The following is a 19,730-nucleotide window of genomic DNA, read 5'->3' as shown; positions in this document are numbered from 1 at the left end:
ACCTCAGAGGGTACGTTCTATAGTCGGAGTATGTTGGATGCACATAGCAAAAGGAGCTAAAGCAAATAGAAATGCTGGCCTGCTCTGCAGAAGATCATGATCTCAAAGACAAAGCAGGGCACACACATGGATTAGAATACACTATTAAAGTTAAGTATCATGGGGTCCACATGATGGTAGTACAAACATCCTAAAAGGTTTGTGTCTGTGTGGCTGATTTTTCAAAATGTTCCAAACTTAGAATTGAGTCTGAGAGAGTAAGGCAAAGAGGAGATAAGCAGACACTTGAAGTAAGTAAGATGAGACCCAATATATTAGTCTACCATATAAGTGTAAGACTAGTCCTGTGCTGATCAAAGGAGCAACTCTTGGGTATCATATACTTAGGGAAGGTTTAAATAAATGTGTCAACAAAAGCCACATCTAGAATCCTGCAATTCAACTTATAGCAAGGTTGGAAACAAAATCAGCATCTATACCCCAGATTATATTGTTCACATTGTTCACAAAATCAGTATGTAAATACTCTCCTTCTTATTAACCAGTGGCTCATAACATATGGTCTATTAATTGCTGGTGTTTAGAATTCAGGGACTACCCAACAACCCCTAGCAGTGTGCCCTGCACATGCTACTTGCTCAGTACAGGAACTGAAAACTGACTAGGTGGACATGTATGAATTGGTTTATAATAAATAAACGAGAAAAAAATACTAGTGAAAGGATTACTTGCAATAACTTGCTTACCACTTCCCAACTTTGTGGTAATTCCCAGCATGAGGTTGCCTAAGCACTAGGGGAATGGAATGACAGTGGTAATAGTGATGGTTCTTCAAAATGCTTAGCTAAAATTGTAAGAGTAGCTACAATGAGGAACATCAGAAAGCCTCCGAAACTCAAGAGAAGTTGACTGTGGCTTATAAAACTTGGCCCACTGCATATTTGCATTCTTTGCCAAAAGCAAATATATTTCTCCCTAGACCTGTAGCAAATTGCTTTTTTACATTTTCTATTTAATTTTGAGATTATAATATAATTACATCATTTATCTCTTCCCTCTTCTCCCTCCAAACCCTCCCATGTAATTCTCCTTGCTCCTTTTTCAAATTCATGGCTTCTTTTTTCATTAGGCAAATTACTTTTTAAAGGACATAGCTGCTTATATTTTCAAACATGTACAAAAACCCAGGAGGCTGAGAGTACAGGATCAGGAGTTTGAGGCCAGCCTGAGGTACAAAGAGACACTGTTTCAAACAAACTAAAAAAAACAAAAACATGTAGTTGGAGTTTTCCTGCCTGGCCCAGTCAGGACAAATCTCTCTTTACCCGCCAGTCCCACAGTTGCTCGGACCCAACCAAGAAAACACATAGAAACTTATATTGCTTATAAACTGTATGGCCGTGGCAGGCTGCTTGTTATCTACTTTTTCTATCTTAAATTAACCCATGTCTATTTATCTATACTTTGCCACATGGCTCGTGGCTTACCAGTACCTTACATCTTGTCATGGCGGCAGCTGGCAGTGTCTTCCCCACCCAGCCTTCTACCTCCCAGAATTCTCTTTTCTCTTATCCCGCCTATACTTCCTGCCTGGCCAATCAGAATTTTATTTACACAGAGCGATATCCACAGCACTTCCCCTTTTCTTTTTTTTTAAAGGAAGGTTTTAACTTTTGCATAGTATAATTACATATAACAAAACAATTATCAAGCAAGAATTACAGTTACAGTATTAAAGAAGATATCCTATCTGTCTTATATTTGTGAATCTAAGGTTTTATATCTAACTTATCTTTTATCATAACTGAGGAAATTATAACTATCTAGTCTTCAACCACATCAAAGACCTCAGAAGGATATAATATTACCTGAGAACCAGGAGAAGGATGTAAGCATTTTTTAGGAGTCTTGCAAGAGTAGACAGAGACAGCTGGCAGCCTGAACAGTCACCTAATGTTCCTTTGTAAAGTTGGGGCATTTGTCTTCAGCCCACAGGGCTAGAGTCTCTCGGTCACTTCTCTCAGTGTCCTGTAGAATGTCTGGCAGTTTCCTCTGCGAAGCAGGAACCTGAAGGACCATTCTGTTAAGCAAAGTTTAGTGGTCACCTTTCTATGGCTCCTGCATGTCAAGCAGTTCAGGCAAGAACAGTTTCTTGTCCAAATGGCTATTTTTGTCAAGGTGAAGATAAACTCCATATGAAGTGTTTTCAATGCCCATCCTCCTCTCTGAAGTAAAACGGTGCTGCCAGGAGCAGACATGTCTCACTGTCCAGAAAGTCTAAATTTTAAAAATATTTTAAATGCCATATTCTGTAGGTCTTTGAAGTATTTGAAGATTACCTATCTATCTGAAATATATCTGTGTATATGTAGAAGACTTAAGTAACATGGCTATGAGTATGATTATCATAGATGACTAATTATTAATCTATTTTTAATTATCCATTACAATTTAAAATGAGCTATACAAACGTAATACCTTAAACATGAGTAGAAATATGCACACAGTATAACAAATTAACTTTAAGTTTGTATCAATAGACTAAAATCTATATCAATATAAAACATTTTAAACAAGTTGTTGCTCTTTAGAAGTAAGTTCATTAATCTACCCTTTCATCCTATTATATCTATATCATATCCCCTTTTTTTTCTTTAGAAAGTGATCACATTTATAATCAACCTGATTTAAATAAAAATGTTGGTTTTTTCTGTCCCACACCAGAGGGCTCTTTTGATTTGGGATACAAGAATCTCTTAACTTTTTTTTTTTTTGTACTATGTCTGGGTTTAGAGATGGAGTGAGCCAATTCCATCTCCACAGCCAGCTTGATAATTTTGGGAATTTGGGCGTAGGTTTTTTTACTACTTCCTGCTGGAGGGGGGCGCTGTATCTTATGGGGACACAAAGAAAATTTTAGGATTATGGAGTAGTCCATTAGGGTGAACCTCTGAGCCAGTTGCCTTGAAACCATTCTGGATGTTGGATCATCTAGGCCATTGTGTCATTGGAGACCTTTCAGGTGGTCTTGGCTGATCAAACCTGATGTATCTTAATCTGGAACAAATCCACAGCCTCTGGCTTTCTGTGGAAACAAAAGCAGAGACTCCTTTCCAAAGCAACATATCCTTATATCCAAATTTTGAAGTCAAGGTACCTTTAAAATTTACATATTTGTAAATAAATAAATAAATAAACCACATACCCCCATCCCAAAGAAAGCTGAACTCACATGGGAATTACAAAAGTAAACAAATAGTAAAACAGATGATTTTCAGTTATCAGAATGTTTAGCCAAATTATATCAAAAAGTAACTGGGGTCTGGAGAGATGGCTCAGAGGTTAAGAACTCTGCCTTTTCTTCCAGAGGTCCTGAGTTCAATTCCCAGCACCCACATGGTGGTTCACAACCATTTGTAATGAGATCTGGCGCCCTCTTCTGGCCTGCAGGGATACATGCAAACAGAACACTGTATATATAATAAATAAATATTTTTTTAAAGTAACTGAATATGCACAGGAATCATAGCATCATTATTTCTTGTGCTCACATGTGATATGTGTGTGTATGTGTGTGTTCATGTGTATGCACACGTGTATGCAAAGTACACAAGCACATGTGGAAGCCAGAGGTTGCTGTCAACTATAGCTCTTGATCATTCTCCATCTATTTTTTTGAGACAAAGTCACTCACACAACCCATTCAGTCTGCTAGACTGGCAACTGTTGAACTCCAGGGATCTACCTGTCTCCACTCATCCAGCACTGGGATTACAAACAGGAATGACAGAGTTTTTAATGCTGGGGATCCAAATTTGGGTCCTCATGCTTGTACAGCAGGCACTTTATCCACTAAGCCATCTCCACAACTCCTCATATTCTCCCATTTTGAAGATGTCTAGGGACAGAATTTTGCATTTGAAAATAGAACTCAGTTCACTTGAAGAAACACTTATTGAATGCCTTCTTCATTTGAAGAACTATGCCAGATACATAAATGTATTTTCAAGGTTGGCAGGGTCTCTAATCCAGGATATCAAAATGTACAATGTTAACTTAAGGTTTGTTCCTGGTGTTAGATACTCAGAACTAACGCATGACATAGCTCTTCCTTCATACCAGGTAGTAAGTAACATAGGGATTTTACATTGACTCCCACGTTTTAACTTAGTACCTCTTTCCTACCATTTTAAAGGTTGAGAAGACCATAACTCAAAGACTTAAGTTTATTGGTCTGAACGTACACAGCTAGTCAGTAGCAAAGTTTTTGTCCAAACCCTGGTTTGCTTTTCAAGCTCTTGCTCACTTCACAATAGCAGGATTCTTCTCATTGTTATCCTGCAGCTACCTCCTGTCATCGCATCCTACAGTGCCTACACTAACACAGCCTCCTATAGCCACATTTGATCACAGTCGTGATGTGTGTGTGTCTGTGAGTGCGTGAGTGCATTGCACACGCACATGTGTACATGCACAGTCTATTTATTGAAGCTCTCTCAGTTCAAACTCTCATAAAGAGCACTTGTTTGTGTGTTGTTTTGCACATTTTATTAGTTTAGAAAGAATCAGGCTTTATGATAGCATTTTCAACAAAATTTTTGTTGTTTCTCTTCCTCCTTGTTCTTCCCATCTCCCGTGGAGCATTGAGGACTCTAACTCCAGTAGATTTCCTTTCTACTTTTATGTCACATGTGATCTCTCCCCAATCTTAACCTCTTTGTCCCCCTTTCATGGACTATCTAGTTTTACAGTTTATATCTTACTCTCACTGCCCCTTACTTATGTATTCAAAACATTGTAAGTTAGGATCCACATATGAGAGAGCATGAGGATTTTTTGTTTGTTTGGTTGGTTGGTTTTATTTTTGGTTTTTTGTTTTGTTTTTTTGAGACAGGGTTTACTCTGTGTAGTTTTGCTGGAACTCACTCTGTAGCCCACGCTGGCTTCAAACTCACAAAGATCCACCTGTCTCTGCCTCCCGAGTGCTGGGACTAAAGGCATGCGCCACCACTGCCCGGCTGAGGGTTTTTGTGATTTTTTTCTCTTTCCGAGACTTGGTCACCCCCCAAATTAAATGATTTCAGGTTTGTTTTGTTTTGTTTTGTTTTGTTTTTTAAAGCTGAAGAGCTCTCAGACATTCATCTCATTCATGAATGTAAAGGAACAAAACTACATATCTCCTTTAAATTTTGGGATTGATGTCTAAACTTTATATAATAAGTTTAAACTGTAATATGCGATATAAATTATGGAATATGGTAGACTCAATTTTAAAATAAAACTCTTCAATCCCTCATTTAAGTATTTCTAATGGAATCGGAATGCCATAGTTTGCTATGCATAACCAACTACATGTTTAAAAGTTTCCATTACCCTCCTTCCTTGAATTCTAGCTTACATTATATATAACCACAACATGTATTACATTTGGAGGCTCTTATTTTTATGACAAACTACGAACTAAAATTTAAGTTTTACTCCCTGTAATCATAAGGTAATGTTAAAATTATTCTTCTGAATTTAGCTATCATTCAAGTAATGTGAAACTCTTCAAAGAAACACAAATATTATATAAATTTTGATAGTCACTAAACATAAAAATCACATTTTTATTGAAAATGAATTTCTAAAGATATAAATGGGGCTTTTATTCCAACTAGTTGTTATATTCATAGATGAATACTGAATAATGTTCAGGAAGAGGAGTCAGCATCAATTATATTTTCATTTTAATAAAAGTAAATGCTAAGAAACAGTTTTTATATCTGTAAGATAGTTTTATAATGTTATTGTCAATTCATTCAAAGTTTTGTGTCAAATTGTCATATAATAAATTTTTCATAAAATAGTATTTTTAGCAGTCTGTCATCTGACAACTTGACAGGGTTGGCTTCAAACCCTTAACAAAGATAATTTTTATCACCACAACTCTGTAGCACAGCTTAAGATCAGGGAAGAATCTGGGGGTTATTTTATTGTACAGGGTTGTTTTAGCTATCCGGGGTTTTTGTTTTTTCATATGAACTTGAGTATTGTTTTTTTCAAGGTCTGTGAAGAATTGTGTTGGAATTTGATGGGGATTGCATTGAATCTGTACATTGCTTTTGATAAAATGGTCATTTTTATTGTTAATCCTACCGATCCATGAGCATAGGAGCTCTTTCCATCTTCTTATAGGAAGGAGGGGAGGAAGGGGACATTGTGGTTGTAATGTAACATATGAGAGAAGAATAAAAAAAAAGATTTAGAAACTATTTGACTTAGAAAAGATTTGTTGAGGCCAAGGAGGATGACTCGGTGGGTAAAGTTCTTGCCATGCAGGCATGAGAACCTGGGTTTAATCTCCAACACCCACATAGAAGTCACGATCTGTACTAGCGAGATCAAAAGAGGAGGATCTCTGGGGCTTGCTGTCCAGCCAACATAGCCAAACCAGCCAGCTCCAGGGCCCAGAGAGAGATTTTTGTCTCAAAAAATAAGGTGATTGAGGAAAACACCAAACATCAACCTTTACTCTCCACATGCATGCACAGGTGTCCACATGAAACAGAGAGAGAGAGAGAGAGAGAGAGAGAGAGAGAGAGAGAGAGAGAGAGAGAGAGAGAGAGAATGGGAATGTAAGAAAAGGATTTGTTATCTAGTATCACAGTCATTTGGTTTCTTGCTTTATGGAAATGATCCCGTGTTTGGTAGTGTCAGAGATGAATGACCTAACTACCACTTCCTTATGCAATTTTCGTTCCTTGAGCATGGGCTGGATCTAAGGAATCACATTTAAAATGTACAGTATGGTGACTACAAGTAATATTACTAGATTGGATGTTTGAAGTCACTCAGAGTACATCTTCAGTGCTCTCTCTTAGATGTATGAAGTGAGAGATGTATTAATTAGATTAATTAACTCATTTAACAGAACATGTGTACATCAAAGATGCTGTACACCATAAAAACATGCAACATTTAATTGTCAATTATACCCTTCAAAATCTGTGTATAATTGAGAAAAAAAAGAATTAGCAAGGTTAGGCTATGAACATATTGGCTTTTTTCTTCTCTCACTGGTTAAAGACACTTACAATGCTATGAGCTGCCCTGGATCATGTGACTGGGAACAGAGAATTGTCCAGTCAATAGTCAACAAGCAACTAAGTCCTTCAGTTCAACAGACAATAGAACACTGAATCCTGCAGACAACTATGCAAGTGAGCAAGGTGAAGCCATCACTTCCCACCACTAAAATCAAGGTGTTGGCTGAACTTTCTGAAGGCTCTAGAAGAAAATCCATGTCCATGTCCCTTTTTCATCCTCTAGAAACTTCTTGAATTCTTTGGTTAACACCATCCTTCTTCCTTCAAGGGCAAGAATAGCTAGCTGAGGCTCTGTTATCATGTCCATTTTCACCCCCTCTCTGTCTCCTTTTACTAAAAAGCAATCTTGTGTTTATGTTTGGCCCACCTAGATGACCTACGGGGAAAAAAATCTCTTCAAGGGTCATCTAAGTAGCAGCCTTAATTTCATAGGTAACTTTCATTTTCCCTTTTTGTGTGCTATGGCATATTCACAGTTTCCAAAGTTTAGATTGGGACATCTTAAATATTCTCATCACAGTTGTTGACTATGTGATATGATGGATGTGCTAATTAGTTTAGTTAAATCAGTTCACAATGCATACATATATCAAAACATCATGCTGTATTTCAGAAAAATAGAGAACTCCTATTTGTTAACTAAACATTTTGAAAGCTGCTGTTAAGCTTGGTGTGGAAATGTTTGACTTTAATCCCAGCACCAAGAGGCAGAGATAGGAATATCACTATGAGTTCAAGGATAGCCTGGTTTACGTAGAGAGTTCCAGGGCAGCCAGGGCTACTTAGTGAGTGTAATTGTTTTTTTTTTTTTTTCACTCTTTACTCTTAGGGGGGCTCGCCACCCAGCTCTCAAATAATCACACAGAGACTTTTTCTTTCTTATGAATACCCTGCCTTAGCTTGGCTTGTTTCTAGCCAGCTTTCTAACTTAAATTAACCATCTATCTTTTGCCTCTGGGCTTTCATCTTTATCCATTCCATATACTTTTCTTTATCTCTTACTCCATGGCTTGCTGTGTAGCTAGGTGACTGGCCCCTGATGTCCTCCTCTCCTTTTCCTTTTCTTGCTCTTCAATCTTCTCTTCCCAGATTCCTCCTCCAATGTATTCTCTCTACCTGCCAGCCCCACCTATCCTTTCTCCTGCTTCACTATGGGCCATTTAGCTCTTTATTAGACCAATCAGGTGTTTTAGACAGACAAAGCAACACAGCTTCATAGAGTTAAACAAATGCAACATAAGTGAATGCAACACATCTTTGCATCATTAAACAAATGTTCCATAGCATAAATGAATGTAACACATCTTAAAACAATATTTCACAACAAGTGAGACCCTACCTCAAAAACTGACTTTAAGGAAGCCATTATTTCATATACCAAATGAACCATATTTTTGTTGTCTTATTTTGTTTTGGTGGGAATGCTGGAATGCAAGGCCTTTAGAAGTGAAGTATGTTTGCTGTTACTGAGCTATACCCCAACCCCCACAACAGGAACTCTTTATCTAACATTATTTTAAGATAAAAGTAAATGGGTATGAATCATCAATTATAAACTATCATTGCTCTTGAAATAAATAAAGCTTTACATAATGCATAAATGGAACGGCCTTAAATTATTTTTTGAATATTCCAAAGCTGCAAATATCATGACATTTTGTTCAAAAATGCTGTGGCACATATTCCATTACCATAACACAGCTGAGAAATTTAACATTGGTAATTACTAATTTAGAGTCCCTCTTTGTCAGAACTCCCTTCTTATCTCAAGCATGTCCTTATCACTTATTACATTTGACCATCATGTCATTTTACATTGTTTTAAACTCAAAGTCATGCTGCCCTTTTGCTGTTAATAGCACAGATCATCCCCTAGCCTTGAAAGCAAGCAGTCCATGATATATACAAAGCAATATCCTGGAAGCCACTGAAGGGGATGGAATAGGTTTGGGATTCCTGCCCATGCCCTCTTCAGATAGCTCCTTGGAAAATATCTGTTTACAGAGATTTTATTTTTTACATTCATTTATTTAAGGGCATGTGGGGGTTGTTTGTGCAGGTGCACACACATGTGCAAGAGCACATGCACAAATTCCACAACATGCACATGGCTGTCAACTTGAGTTTGGTTGTAGAACACAATGTTGGAGAATTAGGTTTGGGGAAAAATAACATATAGATACCTTGCTGCCCCAAAGAACTTACAGAAGAACTTTCGGTTGGAGATGAAAAAATGCTTTTTTTCTGTTTGCTAAGAATTTTAGATGGTGAATAATAAAAAATATACAGCTCTCTCATGAACCTCCCAAAAATATAAACATAAAAAACTTCCTTAACCCCATCTCCACCTCTTGAAAGTAATCATGATTAGAAGCAGATGCAGAAATCCATAGCCAAATACCAGGATGAGTTCCAGAAATCCAGTCAAAGAGAGAGAAGAGGAATTCTATGAGCAAGGGGCATCAAGATCATGATGGAGAAACCTACAGAGACAACCAAACCAAACTAGTGGGAACTCATGAACTTTAGACCAATACCTGTGGGGCCTCCATGGGACTGGACTAGGCCTCCTGCATAAGAAAGACAGTTGTGTAGCTTGATCTGCTTAAGCGACCCCTGGCAGTAGTATCAGGATCCATCCCTGGTGCATGGGCTGGCTTTTAGGAGCCCACTATCTATGGTGGGAGACCTCGAACAGCCTTGAGGCAGGGGAAGGGGCTTGGACCTGCCTCTACTGAATGTACCAGGCTCTGCTGACTTCACATGGGAGGCCTTACCTTCTTGTAAGAGGGAATGGGGGGCAGTTTGGGAGGCGAGGCGGGAGGGGCTGGAGGAGGGAAGAGGGAGATCTGTGATTGGTATGTAAAATGAATTAAAATATCTCTTAATAAAGAAAGGAAATAATCATGATTTATAGTTTAGTATATACTTGTCTAGAACATGTAAATATGTGATTTTTTTCAGTTGAATTAAGTGAGATCTTCACACACAATACATATTGTGTTATTTTTACACTCAGAGTCTTCAACAGATGTAAATATTCATATATGTTCTATACATAAAGTATGACATATATTTTTTTTTCCAGAGCTGAGGATCGAACCCAGGGCCTTGCGCTTGCTAGGCAAGCACTCTACCACTGAGCTAAATCCCCAACCCCAACATATATTTTAAAGTTAGACTGTATGCCATTTTGTTGTTGGGACATTTATTTAAGTAGCCTTCTACTATTGAATATTTATGTTGTTTACAGTCATTTGTTATTACTATACTATAGTGAAGAGCCCTGTGTAGTATCTTTCTGCAGTCCCCTCCTTCTATGCCTCCCTTCATTCATCCCCCTTCTTGGTTTTTGAACCCAGGGTTTCATACATGCTAAGCAAGTGCTCTACCACTGAGCCACACCCCTACCATCTTTTCTTGATTTTAAGGTAGGATCTTGCTACATAGCTCAAGCCAGTCTCAAACTCATAATCCTCCTGCCTCAACTTCCTGAGTAGCTGGGTTTAGAGGCAGGCACCACAAAACCCAGTAAGATTTATTTCTCAAAGTGGATTGTCAGATCTATGTAATTTACACTTCTAGGGTATATGTAATCTGGGGCCAAAATGAATTTTCCAGTTTCCTGCCTCCCCACCTTGCACTTGTGTCCTTCACAGGATCATGCTGACATTGAGTGGAAGTTTGCAAGAACAAAGCTCTGGATGAGTTACTTTGATGAAGGTGGTACCTTGCCACCTCCTTTCAACATTATCCCCAGCCCCAAATCATTCCTCTATCTTGGCAACTGGTTCAACAACACCTTCTGTCCCAAAAGAGACCCTGATGGAAGACGGAGGAGGCACAACTTGAGAAGCTTCACAGTAAGACCAAAAAAAAAATCGGTTTCTTTTTACACAAAACTGTTTTGCTCCTTTCCCTTCTTCCTGACAGTTCCTATCTTAAACTCTGTAAAAATCATTCCAACTAAATGCTCTTGTTATCTGTCAGTCAGAAGCCACTGTATCATTCTAAAATCCTAATATTTACCAAATCCTTAGGGTGGGTGAATGGGTAGGGTGCTGCCCTACTGATGTAATCTCTCTGTCCATTTTGAATTACAGGAACGCCATGCTGATAGCCTGATACAAAATCAACATTATCAGGTACTGCTTACGCACTGGGGCTAAACACAATAGTTCTTGGCCACTTCTGTGGAGTGGAGAAGCACACTCTACTTTAGCTATGTCTGGACTTAAATTGGGTAGGAGCTCTGCAAAGACTGTAATCCACTCAAGACTGAAGTAATTCATCAGGGTGGAGTCACCTGCCCTATAACCCTGTTCATATCCCTTTAACACTACCTCACTGGATGTAAGCCATCCATACCTTAGAAAGCTATCTTCCTTGACATTCAGTAGCAGACATGCAGTTGCTCAGTCAATAAGTAAATAAGTACCTATTTAGAGAAATCATTATGGAAAAGCGAGACATAATGTTTGTACACCTTAGAAGCTTATTATCTCTCAGGGATGGAAGATATTACATCATTAAAACTTTTAAAATTAACTGGTTAGAGGGTTAAAACTTCCTATGAAAAAAGCACATACAGCAATGGGAATACATAATAAATAGCAAATACAGAATAAGAGGAAGTCATCAGTAACTTCAGTGAAGTAAAATCTTATATCAGGACATAGGTCTCTTTAAATTATGAACATGATTTTAATCAAAGGAGCAGATATGTGCTTCTTATGGGACCAGCCAGAAGATAGCCAAACACACAAATGTGTGAGATTATTAACTGAAAGTAATCATTGAAAATCACAGACAAGAGACTGTATTTAACCTTCTAGATCAAAGTCCATGCAGAGTAGGGGATGTATCTCAGTTGGTAGGGTGCTCAAAACCATGCATGAAGTTCTGGGTATGATCCCCAACACCACATAAACTGAATGCAAAGGAGGCCAGAGTCAGAAGTTCAAGGTTATCCTCAACTATGTAACAAGTTCAAAGGGCAGCTTGGGTTACACAATACTTTGTCTAAAGAAACACAGACAGAAAAATATTCTACAAGTTTTAAAGGAAAGGAAACTCAATCTTATTCTACAAATAGCTTCCTTAATTTTGTTCCTCTTAGGTGTAAATAACAAAGAGGAACACAATGTATAGTATTTCATATTCTGAATGACCCTTCCCTCACTCTGCCTACCTCCAACTATAATAATTTTAGAAAATGGTGAAACCTAGGCAAGATTCATTGTCTTTATTCTCTGCTTCAAACATCCTAACAAAAGGAAAAGGTAGTCCCTGAGCATCTCAGTGACTGACAGAAGTTCAAGTAGCAAAAGTATTAGCTACAGCATTGCTGTTATGACAGGCTTTGGAGTCAGCTTAAAGGAGAACTGAAATCTAATCTTTACATTTCCTGGCAGTGTGACCCTGAAGAAGCCAGTTAACAACACTAAGCCTCAACTTCTTCATTTGTCAACTAGGAATAATTGTAAAAGTTAAATTACAGTGTTGTGAAAATCCAGTGGGGATAGTGCCTGGCACACTGCCTGACACATTGCAGTAAGTGGCAGGGATCATCAATACCAACCTTGCAGACATCTGTGTTTCATTACTCCTGAGGCTAATCGAGGCCTTCCCTATAAAGGTGAAGTATGGATTGAGTTTATGAAAAATGTCTTGATCACCAAATTACTAGCTCATGAGGGGTTGTGATGGTGCACACCTTTAATTCTGGCAGTTGGGAGGCAGAAGCAGGCAGATCTCTACTAAAGATTAATCCATCCCCTAGGAATGGATATTCAATATGAGCATTCAAGGGCTATTGTACTCTCTTCATACACACACACACACACACACACACACACACACACACACACACATACACACACACACTCAGAATATATGCTTACCTTATGCTTCAATCGAAATTCTTCCTTTGGGGTAAATTGAATGGTACTACATACTCTGCCATCAAAATTCAGAGATGCAATGACTTATTAACCCAATGAACTTTAATTTTTTGGCAGCAAACTGCTAGATACTGTGAGGATCTCCTATTGCAAAGATAATTTAAGTGAGTTTTCTGAGCAAGTTCCTTATTTACCTGATACTCTGAAAAGGAAACTGAATACCTCTTCATGGTTTTTTAATTCCAGGAAGTTATCAGAAATTTAGTCAAGAGATATGTGGCTGCAATGATAAGAAACTCTAAAACAAATGAGGGGCTAACAGAAGAAAATTTTAAGGTAATTTAATCATGAAGCAGATAAATCAATCAATCTCTCTCTCTCTCTCTCTCTCTCTCTCTCTCTCTCTCTCTCCCTCCCCCCCTCCCCCTCTCTCTGTTTTCCCCTGTCCACAGAACCTACATTCAAGCTCTAATTTCTTGGTATAATTTAATCTTCATAGAGTCTGAGAATTCTGATTATGGAATTCCACCTTCCTATAGTGCAGAAAAAGAAAATTACAATTCTTTCTTATTCTTTTAAAAAATTATTCTTTATAAAGTTTTTTAAAAATTGAGTTTATGTTTATTTTGCTTTTTAAAGATTTATTTATTTACTATGTATACAGTGTTCTTCCTGCATATATGCCTGCATGCCAGAAGAGGGTACCAGATCTCATTACAGAAGGTTGTGAGCGACCATATTGTTGCTGGGAATTGAACTCAGGACCTCTGGAAGAGCAGCCAGTGCTCTTAACCTCTGAGCCATCTCTCCAGCCTCTATCTTTATTTTGTGTGTATGGGTGTTTTGCCTGCACATTTGTTGCCTGCAGGTGTCAGATCCTCCTGGGAGTGGAGTTATAGGTGGTTGTGATCCAACATGTGGGTAGTGGGAACTGAACCCAGGACCTCTGGAAGAGCACAGTTCTATTAACCACTAAGCCATCTCTCTAGCCCCTGCAACTCTTACTCTGTCTTAGAATTATCTGTCATCCAGTAGGTGGAGAGAATTTTTTTCCTTTTCTAAAAAAATAATGCTTGTAATTGAAATAGAAAATGACTTTCTTCTTTCCTCCTACTGCTCCAGCTACACTCCCTCATCTCTCTCCCATATCTCCTAATTCTCAAGTTGACAGCTTCTTTTTCTTTCATTTTGTATTATGTGTGTGCATGTGTGTGTGCATGCGCGCACGCACATGCACTTGCGTGCACAAATATATAAAATATAACTTTTTGAGTTTTTGTTGTTTGCGTTTGTTTATATGGTTTCAGGGCTGACTACTTTGCACCAGGGCTGACTACTTTGCACCAGACAACCAATTGTGGGACTTAACCCTGAGAAACCTCTACTCTCCTCCCAGAAGTTACTATTGCCTATATATAATTCTTTGTCTCAGGTTGGGGTTCCATGAAACTTTGAGTTGAAAGGTTTTTATCAATGTCTGTCACAATCAGTCTTATTACCAAAATGAACCCATCCTGCATATCATTTCCTTTGATATTACCAGTGTGAGAATAGCATGCTTAACTGATGTAGCACCAATGCATAGTAAGGGGTAAGGCAGCAAACAGAAAATGCCTGAAGACCTTAAAGGCCTTCTTTAAAAGATGGACAATAAAGTCCCAAATATATATTATTAAATTTCAAGTCTAAAGAAACTACAATTAAATAGTAGAATTTTTCCACTGTTGGCATCAGCCTGAAAGAGTGATTCTCACACAGGGGCATTTATATACTTAGGGCACATTTGACTGTCTGGAAATGTTTTAAGTTATCATACTGGCATCTAGTGGGTACAAAGAGCATTGCTACTAACCATCCCACAATTAACAAGACAGCTTTCCATCATTAAAAAAAAAAACCTATCCTGCCTGACATATCAGTCAATCCTAGAAAAAGAAACTGTATCCCCGAATGCATGATGCATGCACAGACACACAATAAATAACACACCCCTAAAAGGCACACAAGAATTCTATTATCTTAACCCACAGAAGGAACTTATTTGTTGAGGATCAATGTGCCAATCAATTTGCTAAGTTATTATTGTGTGTCAGTTCATGGGTACAGGGAGCATCTGGGGGCTGGGAGAGTTGGCAGAAAGGAAAAAGGAGATGGAGAGGTCTAGCAGGTACAGAAAAGCCCTGTAGTCCATGATATGGCATTTATAGTGTTTCCTAAGACAGAGACATTACTACGACATTTTAAGCAGGAGGATGACATGATCAGATTTAAGCTTTGAAAACTTGTAAAGGAACAAGTGAATGGTATCCAAACAGCTGGATAGAAGGCAAGTCATGCATTTGAATGACCCCATGCCCCATCCCAAAGCAGCAGTCTCATCATCTGATACTTCATTTCTTTCATTTCCTTCCTGGGTCCTAAAGATCTTGTCTTTTTCAGTTGTCCGTTTATTTACAGACACTCATGAGAGCCAGTATATAACTATAAAATAGCTTGTTAGCTACCACTTCATTTTTAACATTTTGTGCTGGGGGATGGGTATTTTACCTATGTGTATGCCTGGTGCAGGTAAAAGCCAGAAGAGGGTGTCAGATCCCCTGGAACTGGAGTTACAGATGGTTGTGAGTTGCCACATAGGTGCTGGGAATTGAACCCAGGTCATCTGGGAGAGGAGCCATTGTTCTTAACTTCTAAGGCATTTCTCCAGCCCAGTTATCACTTAGAGATTAGTTTCTTGTGTTCCTGATCCACAGGTTCTGAAGTCAAGCTTACCACTGCAGTTGTTCCATTGGTCACAGAACAGTCTTTCTGTGCTTGACTAATGAAAGGTTTTTAAAGACCAATGTGCTTCCTGATTTATTACTATGTAAAACTTAGCCTATCCAGAATTCCAAATGTCTTCTTTAAACCTAAAGACCATTTTTCTGACAAAATATGTCTCCTTTCTTTCTCTAGGAATTAAAGCAGGACATCTCCAGCTTTCGATATGAAGTACTTGACCTCTTGGGAAACAGAAAACATCCAAGAAGAAGCTTTTCCACTAGCAGCGCTGAACTCTCTCAAAGAGATGATACCAATGATGGCAGTGGTGGGGCTCGGGCCAAATCTAAGAGTGTCTCTTTCAATTTAGGCTGCAAGAAAAAGGCCAGCCACGGGGCACCTCTCATCAGAACCATGCCAAGAGCCAGTGATGCTCAAGGAAAGTCAAAAGCTGAGTCATCAAGCAAACGGTCCTTCATGGGTCCCTCTTTCAAGAAACTGGGTCTCCTGTTCTCCAAGTTTAATGGTCAGACCTCTGAACCTACTTCAGAGCCAATGTACACAATCTCCGATGGGATCGCACAGCAGCATTATATGTGGCAGGACATCAGATATTCTCAGATGGAAAAAGGGAAGGCAGAGGCCTGTTCTCAAAGTGAAATGAACCTCAGTGAAGTAGAGTTAGGTGAAATCCGGGGTGCTGCTCGGAGCAGTGAATGCCCCCTAGCCTGTTCCAGCTCTCTTCACTGTGCATCTGGCATTTGCTCCTCAAATTCTAAACTTTTAGACTCATCGGAGGATGTATTTGAAACTTGGGGAGAGGCTTGTGACTTGCTCATGCACAAATGGGGTGATGGACAGGAAGAACAAGTTACAACTCGGCTCTAAGTCAAATCCCCATCATCTATTCTAGAATTCAAGAGAAAATTTGTAATGTCCTCATTCTCAGAGGTGACCCCAAATATGGTTCCCTCACAGTCCCCCCTCCAAGGAGTGAAACTTCTATTGTTTTCAGTCTTTTATAGCCACATTCCTCATGCTTTGTTTTATTGTTATTATAATTTGCCTTTTTATATCTCGAAGTACTTAAATCCATCTCGAAACCAACTGAAGGGGCATTGCCCCTAGTCAGCAGAGGTGCAGTCGGGTGCTTAACCCCTTTGCTTTGCTGTTCTTACCCTTGCCTCGTTGACGCTCCAGGTGCCACTTTGCTACCATAGCTGCCGCACAGATTCCTGACTTCCCTCGGGATCTCACACCCATCTCCCCACAGAGCTGAGGGACATGGTCAGCAGTCCCTACTAGCTACCAGATAAGGCAAATCAACCTGCCTGTCTCTGTTGCTCTTCAGTGATACATGCTGCCCATGCTGGTTCAATGAACAGCATGAAAGGGAGACTAGACTCCAAAGAAGTGGCAGCTTGTGGTTTCTAGGTAGAACAAGCCTTTCTGTTTTCTTTTAAAACACTATAACTTCTAATTGTAGGGACTGTTGAGGTTTTGTTTCTTAAAGATCTGTTAGTTTCTTAACGTGTGCCAATGAGATATTTACTCTACAGTGCGTGTCATATATAATAAGTTAGCTGATTTCCTTTCCTGTGTTTGTATATTTCAGTTAACTTATATATTTTAAATTTTGAGAGTATCAAAATTAGTATTTAGGATGTATACTTTTTTCCAAAACATCTTCTACTGCACTTTAACCAATAGTTACTATATCTCATACATTGGCAAGAAAAAATATAATTAGCTGGCATATTTATAGGGTCCTATCTACTGTGGATAGTTTTAATCATCATTGATATAAAAGCATTTCTAAGCCTAAAGACTGGATTTGAAATATTTTTTTATCAGAAAAATGACATTTTACTGAGGTATTTAAATTTAGGGGGAAAAGAGCACCTTAATTTAATTAATTTCTTTCTGGAAAGAAAACCTAGTAGACACAATTTTAGGTTCAGATAACCGAATTCAGGTTGCAGCTACGATATCCATTGGGAGACAGTGGAAACTGCATGTGCGAAGTGATAGATATATAATGTAATAATCCTAGTGGATTCGTAGAACTAAATTCTGCCTTCAAAGAAAGCTGCATTTATGCATTCAAACTCTTTCCCATAGCCCAGGAGATTTTAATCAGAACACAAATTAAAAACAAAGTTAGGGTGACAACCACCAAACAATAGCCTGCTGAGCAAGCACAGTTTTACCAACATATGCTTGGCTTGTGGAGATTAACAATTTATATAGCAGGAAAGTAAAAAAGTTTAAGTGTTAGCAGCAACAAGAATCCATCTACATTCTTGTGTGCAATGTCTGCTGGATGTGAAAGGAATTGTTCAACAATGTAAATGTGCCTGTAAACTTGCTTTTGACAGTGTAGTTTATGTTAAACTGACTTTCCACCCCTATCCCTAGCATCAGTGAATTATGATGAGAGTAAGATGAATCAACATGCATTTGGCAAGGGTTTGTTCCAAAATAATCTTAGTCTTATCTGAAGTGCTCATTTGTCCAAATCCTACTGCTGCCCTACTGAGGGACCATCACAAATACCTCTGACACTGGGACAGATTCCTTTCTAAAAGGAAGAGTTCTAAAGTCACAATTTCAACTTTCCCAACTGTAAAACTTATTAATAATAAACCAACCTAGACTACAACCCTAACTCACACCACCATCACCAAAGCCAACATATAACCATATAGTCAAAACATCTTCCTCACCAATATACAGACTATTAATAATCTAGGTGCAATTGTAATCAGAAAACAGTAGGAAGCCATGAAGTCATGGTCAAAAGCAGTCTTCTCTCAGTTACATTCTGAAGAGAGAGGAAAGACATTACAACAACCATTCTCTACCATTTAAAGACAGCAATGCCATATTTCTTGGGAACACATTCCATACCAGATCTCCTTAGGGTCATCTTTGTGAGACTTGGGCTTAAGATTTCACTAGCTATGTTGAGGCCTCCTTTAGGATAAAGGTTGAAACTAAACAGCGATTGTCCTACATTCCATGTTGGTGATAGCAACATTTTTATTAACTCTAGGATAATGCCAAGCAGAAAGGAGAAAAACATCTTTCTACCCTGTCAATCAGCCACTGTTTACAAAGATTTCAGGGATGGAGAACATTCCTGACAGTCAGCCCTGAGTTCTGTTCCTGGCACGATTTTAAAAGGGTGGAGGGTTAGAAAGATGGCTCAGTGCTTAAAAGCACTCACTCTAACAGATGACCCAGATTCTATTCCCAGCACCCAAGGGCAGCTCAATCTATCTGTAACTCCAGTTCCAGGGCATCTAATGTCCTCTTCCAGATTCCCTAGGCACCAAGTACACATGTAATACACAGACATATATGCAGGCAAAACATTTACACACATAAATTAAAAGTGAATAAATCTTTTTTAAAGGGAGAGTATTTGAAATAAAAATTCTTAAGCATGACTTTTCACTGCTGAGAAGGTACAAAGGTAACTTGAGAGTAAATTGGTAAGCCAGAGAGAGAACTGTAGAGAGGATCAACTGGATTCCAACCTCATATTTAAAGTATCCAGAGAAGGGCACCAAGCTGGTCAATAAACACAAAATTTCTGGATTATAGAAACATTACCTAGCATATATGTTATATATAGATGTTCAAATAAAATGCCCTCTATACAGGTACCCATTGTTTCATTTGTCCAAAATACTGTGAACTCCAAAACTGCACTTAAATATAAATTTAAAATGTACTGCTGTAAAGTAAAAGTAACTATAAATACAAAAACCACTTGTTAATTATAGCTTAAATTCCATTACATTCAACTTTCTTATAACTTTTAGGTACCTTGGGTCCATTTGTTTGATACAATAATTAAAGTCTTCTTAATATTAAGGTAATCATACAAAAATCTGAATTATATCATAAATTATATCATTGTTAAAGTACCTCTTCCACTTTAAGCGCAGTGAAGGGGAAGATTCTAAACTCA

At 38.4% G+C, this 19,730-nt stretch overlaps 1 protein-coding gene across 2 annotated transcripts in view; it reads left to right on the top strand.

Moving 5' to 3' along the window:
- The window catches only part of Trpc5 (transient receptor potential cation channel subfamily C member 5), a 258,290-nt gene extending 239,142 nt beyond the window's left edge, over positions 1–19,148 (top strand). For both annotated transcript variants that reach the window (XM_036174433.1, XM_036174432.1), the window contains 4 exons: positions 10,748–10,951; positions 11,192–11,233; positions 13,238–13,327; positions 15,947–19,148. In XM_036174433.1, coding sequence (XP_036030326.1) covers positions 10,748–10,951; positions 11,192–11,233; positions 13,238–13,327; positions 15,947–16,639 — 1,029 coding nt within the window. In that variant the 3' untranslated portion in view covers positions 16,640–19,148. The remainder of the gene's footprint in view (positions 1–10,747; positions 10,952–11,191; positions 11,234–13,237; positions 13,328–15,946) is intronic.
- Positions 19,149–19,730: the final 582 nt, after the last annotated feature.

The sequence above is a fragment of the Onychomys torridus genome, chromosome X (assembly GCF_903995425.1).
Source record: "Onychomys torridus chromosome X, mOncTor1.1, whole genome shotgun sequence".
In the NCBI taxonomy this organism is placed as follows: Eukaryota; Metazoa; Chordata; class Mammalia; order Rodentia; family Cricetidae; genus Onychomys; species Onychomys torridus.
The sequence above is the reverse complement of the archived record's forward strand: the minus strand, read 5'-3'. Positions and strand labels throughout refer to the sequence as shown.